At 48.7% G+C, this 19620-nt stretch overlaps 3 protein-coding genes across 12 annotated transcripts in view; 2 read left to right on the top strand and 1 right to left on the bottom strand.

The window, feature by feature from the left end:
• Positions 1–4211, bottom strand: part of LOC102049772 (serine/threonine-protein phosphatase 2A regulatory subunit B'' subunit alpha) — a 56920-nt gene extending 52709 nt beyond the window's left edge. For both annotated transcript variants that reach the window (XM_055723223.1, XM_055723222.1), the window contains exon 1: positions 4056–4211. The gene's annotated coding sequence lies outside the window, so the exon portion shown is untranslated. The remainder of the gene's footprint in view (positions 1–4055) is intronic.
• Positions 4212–7414: 3203 nt separating this feature from the next.
• DBR1 (debranching RNA lariats 1) lies at positions 7415–15595 on the top strand. Its single transcript, XM_055723782.1, has 8 exons — positions 7415–7646; positions 7738–7862; positions 7963–8043; positions 9417–9502; positions 10697–10921; positions 11792–11872; positions 13444–13589; positions 14126–15595. Exons 1-8 carry the CDS (start codon positions 7450–7452, stop codon positions 14802–14804), a joined length of 1620 nt encoding a protein of 539 aa, XP_055579757.1. The 5' UTR covers positions 7415–7449; the 3' UTR covers positions 14805–15595.
• Positions 15596–18022: 2427 nt separating this feature from the next.
• ARMC8 (armadillo repeat containing 8) overlaps positions 18023–19620 on the top strand; it is an 86815-nt gene continuing 85217 nt past the window's right edge. For 2 of the 9 annotated variants that reach the window (XM_055723325.1, XM_055723323.1), the window contains exon 1: positions 18026–18283. In XM_055723325.1, the coding sequence (XP_055579300.1) occupies positions 18239–18283 (45 nt within the window). In that variant the 5' untranslated portion in view covers positions 18026–18238. Of the gene's footprint in view, positions 18284–19620 lie in introns of all 9 variants that reach the window. The other 7 variants (XM_055723322.1, XM_055723326.1, XM_055723324.1 and 4 more) reach the window with 5 other exon arrangements.

The following is a 19620-nucleotide window of genomic DNA, read 5'->3' as shown; positions in this document are numbered from 1 at the left end:
GACAGGAATTTGTGTCCCATGAGACTGGTTTCCAGTTATACAGATGAGACAGCAAGAGAGTAAAAGCTCACACAATTTTTCCACATAACACCCATCTGTTAAGTATAAATAATCTGCCAAATAATTATTGTTCCAGCCCCATGTCTGTATGGAACTACCATTTAATTTTAGCTCATTTAGCAGGCCCCCAGTATATTAACATACCTGTTGAAGCTTAGCAAAGCATGAGCAAAAAAAATAAAAGTTATTATAGGAAGCATAAGCCTAACTGTGCTTCATCATGCTGACAGAAAATAAAGTGACCAACCAGAAAACACAAGAGGTGAACAAGCTTCAAAAGCACATAATTAGGAGGGCTCAGAGCAGAGGTCAGAAAGCCAGCTTGATTAAGTGATGTGTCTCTTGGCTGTTTACAACCTTATATGGTAAGAGATAATTTCATATTATCAAGACACATTTATTTCTCCTGGAATCAGTTAATTTAGGATTAACAGTATCCAATTACTTTACACAAATCAAAGTGATTTTATTAACATATTAAGATAACAAAGGAAGGGTGGTATCCAAGATGGCATCCCCTCAGTCATTAACCTTTGACAATACTAAGGTTACAATCTACAGATCCCCTGAAACCATCTTGGAAACTTACAAGTTCAGTAAAATTTCCCCTGCAGCAGACTAGCCATCTGCTAGTGATCCACAGAGTGAAATAAATTTTTAATTTAATAACAAAAAAAATATTGGTTTTATTCACTGCCCATCTACTCAGATCTCATACATTTCTCCTTGCTGTCCTATCTGACTTCACGTCTTACCTGTATCTCACTGCTCTTTATTCACTTACTTCCTCATGCATTCAAGGTTTTTGGCAGTGTTCTCTAAGGTGACAGTCCATTTCTCCCGGGTAGCCTCAGTCCCCAGCCCATACCTGGCCCCAGCTGGAGGACCACAGCTCATCCACAGCTCAGCAATGAGAACAGCGAAATGCTGAGCTGGGGAGAAAGGCTCCCACTCTGTGCTGCACGCCCATCCTCTCCTCTGAGGCATAATCACAGGAGTCAAAAGCCAGCAGTCATTTCCACCAGTCATACCTTCCACAAGCCCGTTCCTGCCAGCCTCCACCTCACACTGAGGAGCAGCAGCTGTTGAAATGTACCAAAAGGTGCACCGTGTCCCAGCCTTCAAGAAGTCTGGCACTGCTACAGCTTTTACTGCTTATGACTTCGATAAGCCACACCAGAGGCACACAGACCAGTGCGATCAAAGCAACGTGGAGTTTAAGGGAGCGTAACTTCTCTATCCCATTTCCTCTGCAGAGGAAAATTAAGGGTGTTTTAGCCTGACATCCTGGTAAGACAGAGAAGTAATTTCCCCCGGTTTTTTTTTTCTCTGTAGTAACTCAGGGAGCTTTACAAAACAAAAAAAGAACTTACATTGATTTCTCTCTCTTCCCCCTGTGTATTTAAACAGAAGTACCCTAAAAAGACAAGAGATACACACACAAAAAAAAAACCACAACAAAAACACCCAACAGAAAGCCAGATAAATCTAAAGATTCCCTTATTCTAATTTACGTAAAACAGCAATAGTTCACATTCATGAGTCTGAATATTAATTAAAATGGATAGTCCTTTTTAACAAGCTTGCTGTTATGTGTGTGACCTCAGGTATTGCTTCCCGCAGCCTATTCATACTGTAATCTGCAATCAGAATTATTAATTTCTCCATCAGTACAGTATTTACATGCTACTTCAACATGCTCTTATTTTCCAGTATTATCCTCGTTTTACCCAGCAGGAATCTGTGGCAAAGAGAATACATCAATTTTTTGGTCCTTCAGGCCTGACTTTCCAAAGTACATGAGATTACACTCTGTAGAGTGTTTCATATGCTCAGAGCACATCACCTGCTCAGCTGCAACTCCCCTTACAGTTGTACATCAGAAATTCTGCAAATCAGGTTCAGGGACATAAGCAGCAGAGGAAATACAACAGTGAAGTCCTGGTGGAATAAGCTTGTCCCATAACACGCAAGAAACCAGTTCTTTAAGACAGCACTTAACTACCTTAATTATGAAGGAGAAAATTCCCTTCCTTCCGCGGTTCTACTTCGCTGTCCATTTTCTGCCAGAATTGGAGCACAGGACCTAAGCTCTAATTTAGTCTTCAAAAAAAGTCAGTTCAGTGCAAGAGGAGAAAGCCTAGTCTTACCGAGAAGAACAGCATGCAACCATTTAAGCAAAAACAGTATTGGAAAACATGTATACAAAGGAAGCGAGACAAGACTGCACAGTAACCTCTGCACTGGACCAAGACATATCAAGTTCAGAGTTACTGTTTGAAGTTGGGTTTTCTGTGTAATTCAAGGCAGGGGAAAGAGCCTGCAGGAGGATGGAGAAAGGTCCTTTCAAAAAACCCTTCCAAAGATAAAAGAAAAAAGCCAAACCCATGAATTCCATTACACCTCCAGGGGTACCGGCAATGAGTGTTAGACCACAGGGCTCCACTGCAGAGATTTCTGAACTGCCCAAGTCAAATATTCATCACCTGCTCCACAGGTTGCAGCTGAAGGAAATGAAATAGATGTTTTACCAGTGAATTGCTGCAGTATTTGGCAGGCATGTATCAGTCAGCTTTACCTTGAGACACTCTGCTCATAGCTGCCTTAAACACTGCACCTCTGTGTAAACTCTAAGTAGAAAATAGTATGACACATGACAGTGTTTGCAAAGGTCTAGGTAGTGGAAAATGGCTATATGCCATCAGGGCACTTCAATTTTTCTATTTTATATGAAGTCCAATATAAATCTGCCTCCACTGATACACGATGTTACCATTTCCAGATATATCAATACTGAGAAAAAACCACAAAGCCAAAGCAAACCCACCACTATCTCTTGCTTCAACTTCTCAGAATCTAGCAGGCGTTAAATACACAGTTTTATAAGACTGACAGAAATCTAGCAGTACTGACAACCTCCTCAAAAATCTCACAAAAATAACTTCCCATACCTAACCTGTGAGAGCAGAGCTACCAGGCTGGAGAGACTCACAAGAAATAACTAAGAGATGACTGTTTTAAGTAAGTGCATTGAAAAATTACTTCCTGAAGCAGACATCAGATCACATCAGGTAAAGCTATGAGACCACCATCAGGAAAAGTGCACCCAGCATTTCAGGCAGCGCTTCAACAGCAAACAGCCTGGGGACCACCTGCCTCCGTTCCAACTCCGCGCTGCGATGCTGCCTTTATAGGGACGATGGGGGCACAGCACGGCGCGTCTTCCAGGGCTGCCTTCTTTAGTGCGAAGAACAGAGGTAATAAAATTAGTCCCGGACTTAAAAATATTTACATTAGTTGAGAGCAGCGCAATCTGATGACCTTCAGAGACAATTACTCCAGCAGGAACACGTCCTTCAGTAAATCACACCACCAGTTATTCAAGCTCAGTTTTGCAAGTTTATGCCCCAAATTCATCGCTGATTTGTCTACGCATGAACCGCGGAGCCTCGCAACCAAGGCTGTCCCCTTCCTTATGAAGAAATACTTGGGGGGGGGGGGGGGGGGGAATAAATCCTACTTTCACAACCAGGCGTTAAGAGTTGCGCTGCTGATGGCCGCAGGTCCGAACGCCCCGGTGCCGGGGCAGGAGCTCGGAGGGGCGGGTGGGGCAGCACAGAGGCGACCCCCCCCCCTCCGCCGCACCCTCCGGTCGGGCCCCCCCGGCGGGCAGGGCCCCCCCGCCGTCCCTCCGGGCCGCTGGCAGCCGCGGCCCCACCGCACCACGCGGCACCGGGTCGCACAACGTACCCGCGTGCGATGCGGGGAGCCCCCCGCCCCGCAACACCATCCAGGCGCTGCTGCCCGCCGCCCCCCGCCGTCCCCAGCCGCCGCTCCCGCCCTCCTGTCAGCGACGGCGGCGGGACGCACCGGCACCCCCCGCCCCGGGGCCCAGCTCAGCACCTGCCCCCCCTCCGGGCCCCAAGCGGAGCCGCCGCTCGGCCTCGGCCCCGGCGGCGCTGCCCCAGGCCCTCCCCTCACGGCGCCGCGCCTACCCGCCGGGGCAGCGCCCCGTCCCATGCCGGCGCCGCCGCTCCCGCCGCCGGGCGCGCTCTGCTGCCCGCCCCGGCCGGCCCCTTCCGCGCGGCGGGCGGCCCCGCCCCAGAGGCGCGGCGGGGGGGCGGCCCCGGGCGCGCAGGTCGAGGCCGGGCTGTGAGGGGGCGGCGGCAGAATGGCGCTGCCCGCGCTGGGGGGGAGGGGAGGGGGAGGGGAAAGGGAGGAGGAGGAGGAGGAGGAGGAGGAGGAGGAGGAGGAGGGAGCGGGGGGGAAGGGAGGGGGAGAAGAACACTCCCCCCCCGCGCGCGTGCACGCGTCGTGCTCCTCCCTCTCCTCACAGCCCCCGTCCCGCCGGGAGGAGCTGCCGGCCCCCCGCCCCAGCGCCCCGGCCGCCCAGCGCCCCGGCCCCTCAGCCCCTTGCCCCAGCGCCGCAGTCCCTCGCCGCCGGTTCAGCTGGACGCAGCACCCCCGGACGGTGGTTTTTGTTTTCCCTCAGTCACTCAGTGAGCAACGCGGTTGCTTCATCTCTTGGCCTCAGCGGTTTTTCAGCCTTCTCTGGGCGGGAGGCCGTTAGCAGTGCCCTCCAGCAACCAGCGTGATGCGCGGCTCGGAGAAAAGGTAAAAATTAAGAGGGATAAGAGCCAAAGTGCCCCTGGAAGGGGAGGCAGCTGCCGCGCCTCAGCCGCTAGGCCTGGAGGGCCTGGCACTGGCAGCATGCTTTGCTGCGCTGCACGTTTTTTTTTGTAGACACGATACTGGGGGAGGAGACGGCCAAAGACACCTACACATCGCTGCAGGTAGGCCCTTTGATACTCAGGCCAACCTCATGGAGTCTTTTTCTGAGGGAGTTTTGCTGTGTTGTTAGGTTGCAGCAGCCTCGTCCTTCAGTTGCACACACGCACACTAACCTGCTATCCCCGTGCTGCCTCACGGCTTACAGGGACATCTCGGAACCTCTGCTGGAACACATCACGTCTGCCTCTTGCACCTCTGTTATATCTCCCTCTCCTTCACAAACGTGCTGTCTCCAAGAGCTTCTCCCTTGTACCTCCTTTTTCAGCCATGCCACCCCTCCCCAAAAATCAGATACAGATGCCTTCCTTTTGCTGTCCATTTTAGTGTCTTTTCAATGTGCTAGAAACCTTTCAGCATCATCTAAGAGCACTAGAAACACTCGATAGGAAAGTCTCCAAGAGCTTCTCTCATTCTGTTCTCAGGGATGAGGGAAGAAACACTGTCATCCACAGCCACTTAGAATGCCTTTCATTTTTCCTTATTTCTCTGGAGAACTGGACTACTTCCATGGCACTAAATCACCATAGTTAGCTCAGGAAAAAAAATATTGCTGGTCAGTGCACACAGGCAACAGCCAAAAGGTCAAATGCCTCCCACCCAAACAACTCACTGACAGGAGCCCGTTTCTTGGGACTCATCCCTTCTTGGCCTCACAGCTCCTCGCCTGTTGCGCAGGTCAGGATGTGCATTCAGTCACTTCAGAGAAGTGCGGGTCCCCTGCTGTAGGACTGGACATCCAGACACAAGAGAAGCATGAGCACATCAGGGCAAGGGGCTGTGACTGCAAAGCCCAATACATAACCAAATGTGTTAAGTCATGTGGTGGAAGAGCGTTGTGCTTCAGTCACGTTTTTTTAAATGGTCTTGAAGGACTGAACAGAATTACAGTAACAGTTAAGCATTAACTTGCTGCTACTTATCCTGAAAATAGTGACACGGCTGCTGCCCTTTGTGGTCTGATTGCTGTGGAAAGTTCAGAGCAGTTTTACTCAGTGAACACCCAGAGTTAAATTAGGGACATTGAGGTGCATAATGAATAGTGTACAAATCCTAAATAAAATGCTACAACATAAAAATAACTTAAAAGATTGACTGTGCAGCAGTTCACTTGGGATAAGTGGCACATGCGGTCTGAGAAATGAGCCTGAGGTAACAAACCCAGGAATTACAGTTACAGTATCAGCTTGCCTTGACTGACTGGGGACGATTTTGGGTAGGCAGGAAAAGCATCTGCTGGCAGTCTGAGGAAGCCCCCCCAGATAGTGTACCTTGGGTAAGGTGATATCTTCCAGAGACTCACGAACTTTTGCTGTCTTTGACCTGCTCCCTTTCAGAAAGTCTGAGATGTGGCAAATGCGAGGGGCTGCTGTTCTTCGCCAGAGAAGCTGGAAAGCCTTCCCAGGGGATGCGCTGGACTGATCAAGTTCTCACACTACACCCAGGTAAATCTCAGCAAAGTTAGTGCGCTCAGTGCACCTGGGACCACTTCTGAGTGTGCTTTTACTGCAAAGACTTGTGGGGTTTGAAAGCCAGAGGAACTTTCCCCTTCACTTCAGCTGGGCTTGGACAAGAGCCACAAAGGGGACACAGTAACTCAGCGTTGTGAAACTATGAAGTTTATTATTATGAATATTAGAAAACACTCGTATTTTCTTAGTATCAAGAGGCCATTATGTAATGCCTGCTACCACAGCGGAACAGGAATGTCTGCTTGGTTCCGTGATTACAGAGTAAGTAGCAGCAAGTTAATGCCTAACTACGTTCTTGCAATTTTGTTCAATCCAAGACTGTTAACCACCACCACCACCACCCCCCCAAACTGTGGAAAAAGTCTGGAGCAGTTTTATTATGTGACACACAAATACGCGCTACGACCCAATTAACTGCCCTTCAAAATGAGTTAAACAGAGGGAGCCTGGCAGTGAGAGGTGCCCGATTGCTCACCCTGCCTATTATGCCACTGTCCCGGTGAAGTCACTGATGGTTCCTGTCCTTGTGCGTTGGTACGTTACAAGCAGCCAGTGCTTGACCATGCTAAAAATACGCTGGCCTGATGCTGAAGTGGCAGGACAAACGCGCTGCAGGGGTGGCATGGCCGCCGCAAGCCCCACGGCGGCCCGTGTTGGCAGCAGCGCCAGGCGAAGGCCTGCACAGCTGCCCGCTCTGCCCCGCCGCTGTGCTTGCGGGCCGTGCCACGCCACGAGAAGGAAGCAGCGCTTTTGCTATTCCTTCCCCGCAAGGCTGGCAGGTTTCCGCAGCGCAGCGGGGAGCTGAGCAGCGGCTCCCCTCGCCCTTCGCGGCCCCCCGCAGCGGCATCAGCAGCCCCCACAACTCCGCCGTGCGTGAGGCGGCCCCGCCGCGCCCCGGGGGGCGCCGTGGCACCCCTCCCGCCCCCGAGCGAGCGGCGCCCGCCCCCACGGCCCCTGGGGAGGGGGACGCAGCGCACCCCCACGCCGGTCCGGCACCGGGCGATCCCCGGCCGCCGCCCGCGGGGCGAGGCGCCGCAGCGGGCCCCGCCGGTTGCGGCGGCGCAGGCGCCGGGCGGGCGGTGACGCGCAAGGCGTGCGCGGCGCCTGCGCGGCTGGCGGAGCGGCGGCGATGAAGGTGGCGGTGGCGGGGTGCTGCCATGGCGCCCTGGATAAGATGTACGAGACGCTGGAGCTGCTGCAGCGGCGGCACAACGTGCGGCCCGACCTGCTGCTTTGCTGCGGCGACTTCCAGGCGGTGCGGAACGAGGCGGACCTGCGCTGCATGGCCGTGCCTGCCAAGTACCGCCACATGCAGACCTTCTACCGGTGAGCGCCGCCCGGCCCGGCCCGGCCCCGCCCCGCCCCGCCCGGCCCCCGGCCCGGCCCGCCCCGCCACCGCGCTGTGGTGTTTCCGCAGGTACTACTCCGGCGAGAAGGCGGCCCCGGTCCTCACCGTGTTCATCGGCGGGAACCACGAGGCGTCCAACCACCTGCAGGAGCTGCCCTACGGCGGGTGGGTGGCGCCCAACATCTACTACCTGGGTAGGGTCTCCGCGCCCCCCCCCTTCCCGCCCCGCCGCCCCCCTCCTCACTCCCCCCCCGGGCGGCCCCGCCGTGACGAGCCGCGCTCCCTCTCCCCCAGGGTACGCGGGCGTGGTGCGGTTCCGCGGCGTGAGGATCGGCGGCATCTCGGGCATCTTCAAGTCTCACGACTACCGGAAAGGTACGGCGGGGCAGAGGGGCGCGGCGGGGGTGTCTGGCTGCCGCCCCTCCCGGCTGGAAGCCCCCTGGGCTCAGCGCGGGGTTCCCGGAGGCGGTAGGTGAGGCGCTCCTGCCGGTGAAGCCGCAGGAAGCAGTGCGCCTTCGGAATGTTGTTGGAACAGCCCTGGTTGTTCCATGGCAGCGCCCTTTTAGCCTGCAGTGCGAGGCTTTGGTTTTCCTTGTGTGAATCAGTCAGTGTATAAACGTGATGTTGTACAAATGTACGCTGTCCTGAGCTGAGGCTTGGTGTCGCTCGGTGTCAGTGTATGCACTTCCTTCTTCTTCCTTGAAAGGGCCTCCATCAGCGGACAGAAGTCGTGTCACAGATGATAGCTGGTGTCAGCAAACAGAAGACAGTTCAGTCTTTCTGATCTCCTCAGCACATGAAATAGCAGCCCCTTACTTGTGACTACTGTGCAATAATATTACCTTCAGTAACATACTGCTTCAGAGAAGCTTTGCAGATGGCTTTCAAGCTGCAAAGCACAGAACTAGTTTTCTGGAACACCGAATTCTGTCTAATACCTATCAATGCTAATTAAATTAAATTTGTTGCTATTGAGCATACAGTTTGTGTGCCTGAATACAAATATGTGGAAGATGAGACTTTTTTGACAGTAACGCTAACTACTAAAGAAGTAACTTTTCTCTTCATTCTTAAGAGCGTGTAGGGGCATTCGGATTTCTTGTCCCAAGGCAAAGTTGGAGACTACATCCCTTGTTCCTACTATGTTCATGCCCAGCTTTTGCATTCTGCTGTCTGCCTTACATTCTTTAGCTGTGCCAGCATGTTTACATGTGTAGCCATGACATTAGTTGATACACATGTTTCATGGCTATGCAGTGAACAGCTCTCTATACATGTGATTGCACATTGCTCTGCAGTGTAACTGTGGAGGTACGGGGTGTGGAGAAGTAAGGAGGGGCGTTACCACACCAGAGAGATTCAAAACTTCATTCCAGAATTACACACATAAATCTTTCTGCCAAAAGTTACTTATTTCAGACAGGTTCTGAGTTTTAAGTATTGGAGTAAAATTCCTGTTTTTTGTTTCCACCACAATTATGGAATTCTCTATATTTATGACAATAAGACACAGAATGGAAGAAAGGATCACAGCTGTAGACATGATTTTACAAAGTGTTTGCCTTGCACGTAAGTTAGGAGCCTGTTGGTGTAAGCCTCAGGCAAAGCAAATACAGTATCTCCTTTGATTATTGGCAGCCTTTTATTTGGGATTGCTCTAGGTGTCTATATGGCCCCAAGAAGCTGTGTTAAGAGGGAACTATTGATTCAGGTGACTACTCACTATTTTTTTTTTTTCAATGTTTCAGGCCACTTTGAGTGTCCTCCATACAACCAGCAAACAATTAGAAGCGCTTACCACGTGAGGAATATTGAAGTCTTCAAACTCAAGCAGGTTAGTGAGAAGTCCATTTTTTTAAACAATGGTAAATAGTTTTGATTAATTTGGAAGTAAGATGTTAAAGCTATTCTGAATACATACGCTATTGGATAGCAGATCTTACAACAACTCCCAATTTATCTGGACAGGCCATTTTATGCTTTGCGTAGCAGTGCATGTTTGATCTGAATCAGGCACAGGAAGGAGTAGGGTTTTTAATTGCATAAAATTCACAGAATGGAAAGTACTCCAGCTATACACCTCAGTTCCAGCTTTATGTTAGCTTTAGGAAGATGGATGCTACCTTGTCTAACATGCAAACTGGTTAGTACAAAGTTAAGTAATCAAAATTGAATCAGCTGAATAAGTTGATCCCAAATTCCTGTGGGTGAAGTATTGTTGATTCCAGGGTGAGAAACTCAAAGGACAGATTAGCTTTATTTTTGAGCTGTTGCCTACTCCCTGCTTTGTCACAAGGGCTACTCCATTTTGCTGAGGTTGTAGTATAAATACATGTATTTATAAGCATCTTGTGAATGATTATCCAGGTTGCAGTTGCACCCTTAAGTGTTCAGTAGATACAGGGATGCTGCACATAGGCCAAGGGTTTGCTGTCATTGTAAACAGTTTGATGCATTTCACTGTAAGTTTCTTGCTAGTTGGACTTGGGTTTCATCTAGAAGTGTGTTCTGATACAACTGAAGGAGATAGGTTGAATATTGAACCAAGACATGCTTCAGACATTGATTAGACTTCTGAGGGGTGCTTGCTTTGAGGAAGAATTATCGTGCTTAGACATTTTCCCTTTTAAACAAAGCTCTTAGAAGTTTCATGAGGAAGAAGATGCCTCTAATTGTGGCTAGAGCACTTGCTCTATAGCTGTAATTTTTAAGAGTCTTCTTCTGAGTGCCTGACACTTAGTGTGACGGTGTGATCTCTTATAAGGCAGTGTACATAAACACAGCTGACTGTCCCAAGGAAGTGTAATATAACCCATGGAGACTAGAGTCCCTTGGCAACTTCAAAGGTTGCCTGAAAGATGGGGCTCACTGGTGTACTCACTTGCTTTGAAAGTCAGAGTGTTGGTCACAGCTGACTCTGTACTGATGTGAGGTAGAACGTTACACATGTTCCCTCTTGTGCTGTGTAATTTTGAAACTTCTTTATCATCTCTGTTTTATTTATACCGTCTGCATTTTGGCTTGACAGTTAAAGCGTCCCATTGATATATTTATGTCACATGACTGGCCAAGGAGCATATATCACTATGGAAACAAGAAACAGCTTCTTAAAATGAAATCCTTCTTCCGTCAAGAAGTGGAAAGCAACACATTAGGAAGCCCTGCTGCTTCAGAGCTTCTGCAGCATCTGAAACCCACCTACTGGTTCTCAGCACATCTTCATGTTAAATTTGCAGCTTTCATGCAACACCAGGTAAAGGGGAAAAAAATAATCAAGAACGTATATGTCCCAAGCACATTTTAGAATTTCAGTGTAGGTAATCATGTCCAGAAAAGCAACTTCTTAGTGTTTTTGCTCAGCTATTAAAACTCAGCTTAAGCTGCAAAACATTAAGTGGTGTTAAGCCTGCTAGCTTATGTAAGTTAATGAGATGCTATAAATCAGTGGTGTACCTATCTAATCTTCTTCAGAGACAATGTGAAATAGCTGACATTATTGCACTTTGAAACTTCTTAATTTAAGGTTACAGACAGGCACCCTCTTTTCTGACTTTATTAGGGAAGGAGACAGATTCCAAACAAGGTGATGGAGGAGTGACTGAAAAGAAGATAGTTGTTGACTGGGGTTGGGAGGGGATGCTTGTAGAAAGGCTTGGTAGGTGAAGTTGTCTGGTGGCCTGGATAAAGCCAAAAACCATCCCCTGTAGATTGAAACTTCTCTTGGTTTGAGTTATTCCTGAAAGTGCTGTGATGTGCTATTCCTATTTGTGAGTTATTTAGCTGTAAAAATGTAACTCTAGACTTTCTAGGCTCAACAAGTCTGTTTCCGATTATGTTACTGTCTTTTGGCTTCAAGGCCCGGTGTGCTTAGCTGCCTTGGTTAAGGATGAAGAGTGGCTCTCGCTTTATCTTCCTGTCATCTGCATCCAGCTTCCTGTTAGACTTCCAGTGAAGTCTGTCTTTCTCTTTGTCCCTCCATTGCTTTCTTATAATGGTGTGCTGATTTTCTATTTCAGAAAGTTTCTCTGTTTGTTACACTTTTACGTCTCTCTATATAACTTGTTTAGAATAGTCAGATTTTATAGAAATGCTAATGACTCTGTTAACACCCTTTGTTTCCTAGACAAACTCCAAAGAAGAGCTACCGAAAGCAACAAAGTTTCTGGCTCTGGATAAATGCCTGCCGCACAGAGACTTTCTGCAGGTGATGACTGTGTGCAGTTGGTTTTCACTTTTCAAGTACTTCACTTGTCTGGACTGCTCAGTGCTGTGCTTATGTATAAGCTGAAGAATAGCTCTTAGAAATGGAGGAACTGGAAAAAATTAGGAATGGTGCATGTGTGGAATGTTCTTGGTATAATCTTGTCTTGAAATAAGCAGACCTTGTGTCCTCTCGTGCAGGTGCAGTGTTTGCTTATTCTTACCATTTTCTTCCACCTTAGAACAAGTACTTGACTTAATTGGAGGAATAGCTTTACTATAACCTGAATTGAATCTCCTCTTGTGTTTTTTTTGTCAAATGTCAAACCTAAGAAGAAAGACCATCCTGAGGCTCTTCTTTCTGGGTTTTAATTTGGGTCAGCTAGGGCCTCGGTTTTCAGGTCTGGGTTCATGGATTCGGGCAGGATTGAGGCCTAAGTCGAGTACTGTAATTTCCTTTCAATATTGTGAATTCCAGCAGAAATTGGTATGACTTCCTAGGCGAACGGCTCTGCTTCTTTTTGTTTGGTGCATATCTTAGCTAGGAAGGGCAAGGGACAAGCAGAAGGTCTAGGCTGTGGGAACTCTCAGTGTGAGCGCCAAACTGATTTGCCAGCATCTAAACAATGTTTGTGTCTGTGGCATATGTGTGCTGCCTGGGGTGCCATCTGTAAACCCTCAAATGGGTGACTCTCAAATGCTTTGCTGTGAGAGGGAGCTGCTGGCAGCATGCTCTTCAAATGCTGTCAAGTGTTTTAGTAGTCTTACTTTAAAGTAGCTTTTATTTGTCACCTTAAGGGGAGGATGGTTCATTATGGTGGGATCCGTTTGCCCTAGTAGCTACCTTTGAAGATGGGAGAGAGTATGAGGATGGGCTTTTGCTATGCGAAGTTACACTGGGTTGCCCGGCTTAAAACCCTGTAGAAAACTGATTTGGAGTAGTACTACCTCCAGCAGCATGATGATCCACCGGTGTGTAGCTTTGGTTTAAAGGGGGGAGAGGAAGAAACTCTTTAAAACTACCTTAAAAGGTTGAATTGCTTTATGAATTATTTAAAATCAGAGCCTGACGGGTGCAGTTTGGTAAATCCAAATGGTTTGATGTGGGTTAGTGTCACTGAAGACAAAGTGATTGGGATTGCAATTTGTCAGTTGTTGAAACAGTTGAAAACATCTCATGTTATTTTCATTGCTGTGTTAAGAATGCATGTTTATACAGCTGAAAAACTGTTGCTATCAATTCTTGATACGTATCCACTTAGTCTTAAATTCATGCTGACTTCTAAGTAAATGCTGTTTTTTAAGTTGCTGGTGTTTTGGTTTTTATCTGCTGTAAGCTAAAATGCAGAAATGCCTTTTTTACTATTGTTGATTATCCTTTCTTAGTCTCTTATTACTATAAACTTCTATGTAGGGCTAACTTGAGAGGACTCATTTCATTGAGACCGCTAACTTGGTGTACTTGAAACTTAATTAAAGCTCTATGCCATGAAAGTAGCACTTGAAATTTTTAATCAGTTTCTGGTGTCAAGAGAAATAACTCACCACATCTGTTTTCTGTGTTCTTGTAAACAGATAATAGATGTAGAACATGATCCGAATGCAGGTGACTCCCTGGAGTATGACGCTGAGTGGATTGCAGTCCTCAAGGCCACCAACAGCCTTGTTAATGTGACTCAGAGCTCATGGAATATGCCTGAAAAGAACGGCCTCCATGCAAAGTAAGTCGCATGTAAAAGTAGGAAGTGTGATTTTTGCTGAACTGGAAGTAAACTTTACCTTAGAGTTGTGTTTCTCAGTTCTGCAGCCTATAATGCCCCATAGGACTTGCTAAATGCCTTGGAAAACAAAGGGGGTGTTTGCAAGAGCTATACTTCAGTGCATACAACTTCTTTGGTGCTCTACATGGGCAGCTAGTTTTGTTTGCAAACTTAGATACCACCATTTGAGGGGCAAATAATACACAGTGACCAATCATCTTGCTAGTTATGCTGTGAGACTGGAAATCAGGCTGGGTTATGGGGGGGTGAGTGTTTATCAGGTTGGTTGACATAGTACACAAATCTCCCCACAAATTGGTGGGGAGATGGGAATCTCAGTATTGACTGAAGTACTTTCCTGAAAAAAATAATTTGAGAAATTAGGTGTCTGTTGTAAGATTAGTTTATTATCCTTCTTCAAAAATTTCTCTTTGCAGTGGGAACAGGGAATACCTTTTGACTAGCCGCACTTGTTTAACCTTTATATGCTTGTTTAGGTGGGATTACAGCGTGACGGAAGAAGCTATCAAAGAGGTGTTAGAAGAGGTGAATCATAACCTCAAAATTCCTTGTAACTTCACGTTGACAGCTGCTTGTTATGATCCCAGCAAACCCCAAAAACATGTGGAACCAGTTCATACCATCAATCCGCAGACCACTGAGTTTTGTGCCCAGTTTGGCCTCACTGACATCAATGACAGGATCCAGCAAGCTAAAGAAGAGGGCTCAGTACGAGGTGAATATGAGGAGGAGGAGGAGGAAGAAGAGATGGACAGTACTGGGTCAGCAGAAGAACCCAGTGAATATAATACAGATAATTCTGGACTTTCATCCATTAATCCAGACGAAATAATGCTGGATGAAGAAGGTGGTGACGAAGACTTGAGTACATGTTCTGTAGATCCTTCCCCTGATCATCCTCCTGACTTCTCTGCAAGTTTTTCTGACATCCGGATCATGCCAGATTCCATGGTGGTATCATCTGATGACGCTATGGACTCCACAAGTGAGGAACTGGAGAAGTCCAGTGTGAGTAAGCAGGTGGAAGAGAAGAGCTTGAATGAGAGATCATTAAAGCGCATTGGTGGTAATGAAAATGGGAACAGTGGCGTTAAAAAAATTAAGAGAAGGAATCAAGCTATCTATGCTGCAGAGGGTGAAGATAAAACAGAATAATGCTTCGTACAATGTATAACTAAGTTCTCTCTCTACCTTTTTGTGGGAAGGTGGTGAGAACTGTGATGCACTACTTGTGCTTTTAATGTTACTTGATCTTATTCATGTTACTTTCTTAAGCTGACGAGGCTGTATGTACCTCTCACAAGGAAGAAGAATTATCTGGATTAAACATCTAAGTCAGAAGCAGACTTTTCCAACAAAGTACTTTTGTCAAAAGGGTTTAACGCTCATGTATCGGTGGATTTTGCTTCAGTTCTTGGTTATTAATGTATACTGTGTACCTTCAGATGTACTGCTATACAAGATTCATCGTGCTTGTTTAACAAGAGAAGAACTTGTAGACTGTAACTCAAGTCAAAGTGAGAGGTTGTCTGACTTGTAAGACTGAATGATTTGATTTTATTGCTTTTGTCTTGTTTTATACTGAACTTTTAATACTAAGTAGCATATGCAATAACTCTATGAACTAAATTTGAAAATAGAAATCCCATGCTAACAAAATAGCAATAGAAGAGTGAACATTTTTGTTTCTGGTGATGCTCATGCTGTAGAAAAGCTTTGTGGTCATAAACAAAACAATGTGTATTGTCCAGTATTGGCTTTTAATTACAGTTTTGATAGGCAATCGTCTCTTAATTTGACGCATGACAGTTTTATGGGGACCATGGAAGAGTGCACCTCTGTTCTTAAAACCTCAATTGTGTGTCACTTCTTAGAACTTGAGAACAATGTCTTAAAATTAAAATGCAAGTATTTAGGATGAACAAGCTTTCTAAATGCAGACATCATCACTGTCTCAATTCTTACTAATTAAGTCTGTGGTATTTTCATATATGGTGGTTGATGTTTATAAGTTTCTGGAGATAATAATGCCTGCCATTCTCATTAGCCTAAGTTTTCACCTGTCACTTCTTTTCAGTAGCGTGTAACTTGCTGAATTCTTACAACTGGATTTGGAGTCTTCCAAAGTACCTTCATAAACTTCAGCTGAGGACGAAGAGGAGCTGCCAGAAGAGAGACCCTCTTGGAAGCTGGAAGTTCTCTTTTTATTGTTCTAGTTTGCCCTGAAGTATTAGCAAACAAATTACACTCCTTTGGCCTAAAAGGCTGTGAGGATAACAGAACTAGCTGGATTCATGAAAATGAGAATGTTTTCAAGCGTATGTCAGACTCATTAGTCTTCCTGTCAAATTCTACTGGTGTTCTGTGCTGAGCTCTTGGAGTCCAGATGGAGCGGGACTCCGTGACAGTGCCACCCTTGAGAGCAGAAGTAGCTCCTGTGTGGTTTTAATCCTCTAAAGCACAGGCACAGCGGAGGATGAAGCATCCAGACAGGAAGAGGGAACTGGACAGGGAGCAGTCAGTGAAATGGAGTTGTGAGTGTGAGTTATGTTGCAGGGAAATGCTTTAAGGTCAAGACTTCTGTTTAAAATCACTCCCGCAATCTGGGATTCATCTTAGTTCCTCTCCTGTCAGCAGTTCACTATGAAAACTAAATGCGTGTAAGTATTCAACAGGCTAGAAAATGGCAAAAGTAATGCTCTCAGCAGTTTAACAGCTTTATACTGGTGGGATGGTGCCATTAACATCCTGTTTTTTTTTCCAGAGGATGCTATCTTGTTTGTGAAATTAGTTGGGCCCTGTTAATACTACTGTCTCTCTGTGCCTGCTCATCTGTCAGAACAGCCACCGAAGGGAACCTTGTGATGAAAAGCTGGAAGTGTTCGGTGTAACCCTCAGGTTATCTAAAGTAGCTGTGAACTGTCAACTAGATTACTGAAGATAATTGAGTGTCTTTAAGGGTCCTGGGTCTGCAGTGCTAATTTCTCATGATCTGAAGACTATAATGGAAATAAAGTATTTTAAGTATAAATTGTGTTATGAATTTGAAAACTCTCCCAAGAAACCTGAGCCTGGTGTTTGGCTGTCACGTTCTCCATCACCCGGAGTAGAAGATACTGAGTTACATGTAATAGACTTCTCAGTCTGATTTCATGATTTTAAAGCAAATTGTTCTGTTGTATGTTGTCCCTCCTCCCTCCCTGTCTGATAAATGCGGTTTAGCTTTCTAGAAAGCAGATTTTGACAAGATAGAATGCTGATTTTGTTGTTTTGTTTTTTATCTTTAAAGTTCAGCATCCATTCAGTAAATACTGAATACTAGTAAATACTAGTAACAGAATTTTTTGGAGTATGAATCATGCCTGATCTATCTAGTTACTGTGCCTTTTCTTCCAGTGGTTCACACCCTCCACAGTTTGAAGTGTCCTGTACTGTGCACTCGTCCATTACAGATTTTCCCTGTCAGCCAGATCCACTGCTGCATGTAGAATTCAATTGAAGCGCTGAACTTGGAAGCTTCTCCAGTAAAGACCAAGTATGCCAAAAAGTACGTAAAATAGAGGGAAGGCTGACTAAGTTTAATCAGCTTTTAAGACCCTGAGTCTTCAGTCCTCGAAGAAGCTTTATAAAGTCTTTTTGAAAACTTCCAACTTCCTAAATTTTGGTGAGAAACATACGGAAATATGTATCCCTGCCAGACCCTTTATCAGATTTTTCAGTACATGTGACTTGCACTTGGTGTAAAAATGTTTTTGCTGTCACCTATAAAGTACTTGACAAAAGCGTTCACTTGTTTCATTCCAGGCCAGACCATACGTATTTTGTTCGACCCATGTTACTAATCTATTTGGAGAAAAAAAGAGATTTAGCTTTCTTTCATAGGGGGAGTATTTTTTAAAAATTAAAGGTATTGACGTCAACTTGTGACAGCTCCCCCGGTATGTTGCACTGTGCTCCCACGTCCGGCGGCCCCGCCACCTTCCTTGTGGGCCGGGTGAAGCCGCTATGAGGCTGCAGGACCCCACGCAGCTGGGGGTCGCGGCGGAGGGTCCCGCCGAGCCGCACGCTGCCCCCGGCCCCTCGGGTGAGGCAGCCGCAGCTGACCGGGGCCGCCAGCAGCGAGGGGCTCGCGTGCGGCGGGGCCGCGGTCACACGTCGCGTACGGAACCGGGGCTCGGGCGGCCCGGCCCAGCCCGGCGCGCGGGGGAGCCGGGGGACACGGCAGGGCTGGGGCGCCCCGCCCCCCCACGCCGAAGCACCGTTTCCCGCCGCAGAGGGAGCGCGCGGGGGAGGCACGCAGCACCCGGCCGGCGCGGTCGCATGCGCGGGAGAGCCCCCTCCCCCCCCCGGCACCCCCCCCGGCCGCTGTGGCGGGGCGGGCGGCGCGCACGCGCGCGGGCGGCGGGCTGGCGGGAGGTAGCGGCGTTTCGGCGTCGGCCGATTCGCTGGGTGCGAGGCCGCCCCCGCCCCCCCCCGCCCGGCGGCGCTGCGCTCCGCGATGAGGCCGTGCCCGCCGGCGGCGGCAGCAGCGGCGCGCGCGCGAGCGTGAGGGCGCCGCCGCCGGAGCTGGTGCTGCTGCGTCCGCCAAGATGGCGTGCGTGCTGGAGGCGCCGCTCCGCATGAGCGTCCTCTCGGTGAGTGCCGCGGCCCCTGCGCCGCCGCCGCCCCTTAGCGCGGCCGCCGGGGGGGGCGCCCGCCTGCCGCTGGGCTCGGCCTGACCTTGGCCGTGGCGGGGGCCGGGCCGCGGGCTGTGCGGGGCCGGGCGGGGGGGGCTCCCGGCACCTGCCGGGCCCCTTTTGTATGTTGGCGGGGGGGCCGGGGCCGGGAGCGGGCCTGGCGGGCCGCGGCGGTGACATGGGCGTCGGTAGGGCGCTCGCTGCCTTTTGCCCCCCCCCCCCCCGCCCCCCTCCCCGCCGCAACAACTTCTTCCCAGCGGGAGTTTCTCTTCAGAACAGCGTTCCCCCCTCCTCTGAGGAGCCCGTCCCCGTTTTTATGGGAGGCGCGGGCTCTTCTGGATGTATTTTTACCTCATGACACGGCCCGGGCCGTGGCGCTGCCCCGCCGCGAGCGCTGCTGGCCCCGCCGGCCCTCGCGCTCCGCGGCAGGCGGGCTCGGGGCTGCCGCGCGCCGGGTCCGCAGCGGCCGAGCGGGTCCGCCCGCGGCGGGGGCGGGGGCCGGGGCCGCTCGGTAGCCAAACGCCGGTTTTCTCGTCGTAGCGCTGGGCGATCTCACGACACGGCCTTATTGGCTTGTGCTGCAGGGAGGCGGCCGATGTGTTTGTTGCATCTGTGGGCAGGGCTGGTGCGGCGGAAGGGGGTCTGACAACTGCTACTAGTTCCCTTTCCTGGGGGAAAGCTGGGAGTAAGTGGAGCAGCCGGAGCTGGTTGCCCAGTCCTGCTGCTCATCAGTCGTGCGCTGGGAGTAACAATGCGAAAGCTAGAGCGTGGATACTGCTTAAGAGAGCCGAGGGCCGGGGCTTTTTCCTTTTTTCCCTTTCGGTTCCTTACTAGGTAGGAGAGCTGTGAAACTGATGATGTCGATAAATTCTTTATTTTTGGGGACTACCTGAAAAACTTGTTTGCCTGGGTATGAATGCCCTTCTTCTGCATACTGCAAACCTAGCAGCTGATAGGGTGAAAGTCAGAATGTTTTAGAAACAGAAAGCATCGCGATCTCTGAAGTCCAGAAGACTTACGCATGTAAATAGGCCAGGTAGATTAAAGTCTTCTGCTGTTCTCAAAAATACTGTCTTTCATTACATGGTGGAAGTTTATCTGTAGAATTTATTTGGCGTAATTCAGTAGTATTCTTGGAGACAAAGGAGTCTTGCTGCCTCTAGATTGTCTCTCAGAGTTATGTGCGACCACGAGCAAGAATCTGCTGGCGCTTCTGACACCTGGGTGGGGAAGTGGGAGCACATTCAGCCCAAGAGTAGGTATTTACAAAAGCAAGGAAGAGTTTTCAGTTCCCT

This window comes from Falco cherrug, chromosome 11, assembly GCF_023634085.1.
Source record: "Falco cherrug isolate bFalChe1 chromosome 11, bFalChe1.pri, whole genome shotgun sequence".
NCBI classification, from domain to species: domain Eukaryota; kingdom Metazoa; phylum Chordata; class Aves; order Falconiformes; family Falconidae; genus Falco; species Falco cherrug.
This window is presented reverse-complemented; position numbering and strand designations above follow the sequence as displayed.

Bases quoted from the DNA above. Each gene is read 5' to 3' on its own strand.
- DBR1 (XM_055723782.1), top strand. From the start codon at position 7,450: ATGAAGGTGGCGGTGGCGGGGTGCTGCCATGGCGCCCTGGATAAGATG. The intron at 11,873-13,443 runs GTGATGACTGTG...TCTTGTAAACAG, and splicing joins CGCACAGAGACTTTCTGCAG to ATAATAGATGTAGAACATGA. The intron at 13,590-14,125 runs GTAAGTCGCATG...ATGCTTGTTTAG, and splicing joins AAGAACGGCCTCCATGCAAA to GTGGGATTACAGCGTGACGG.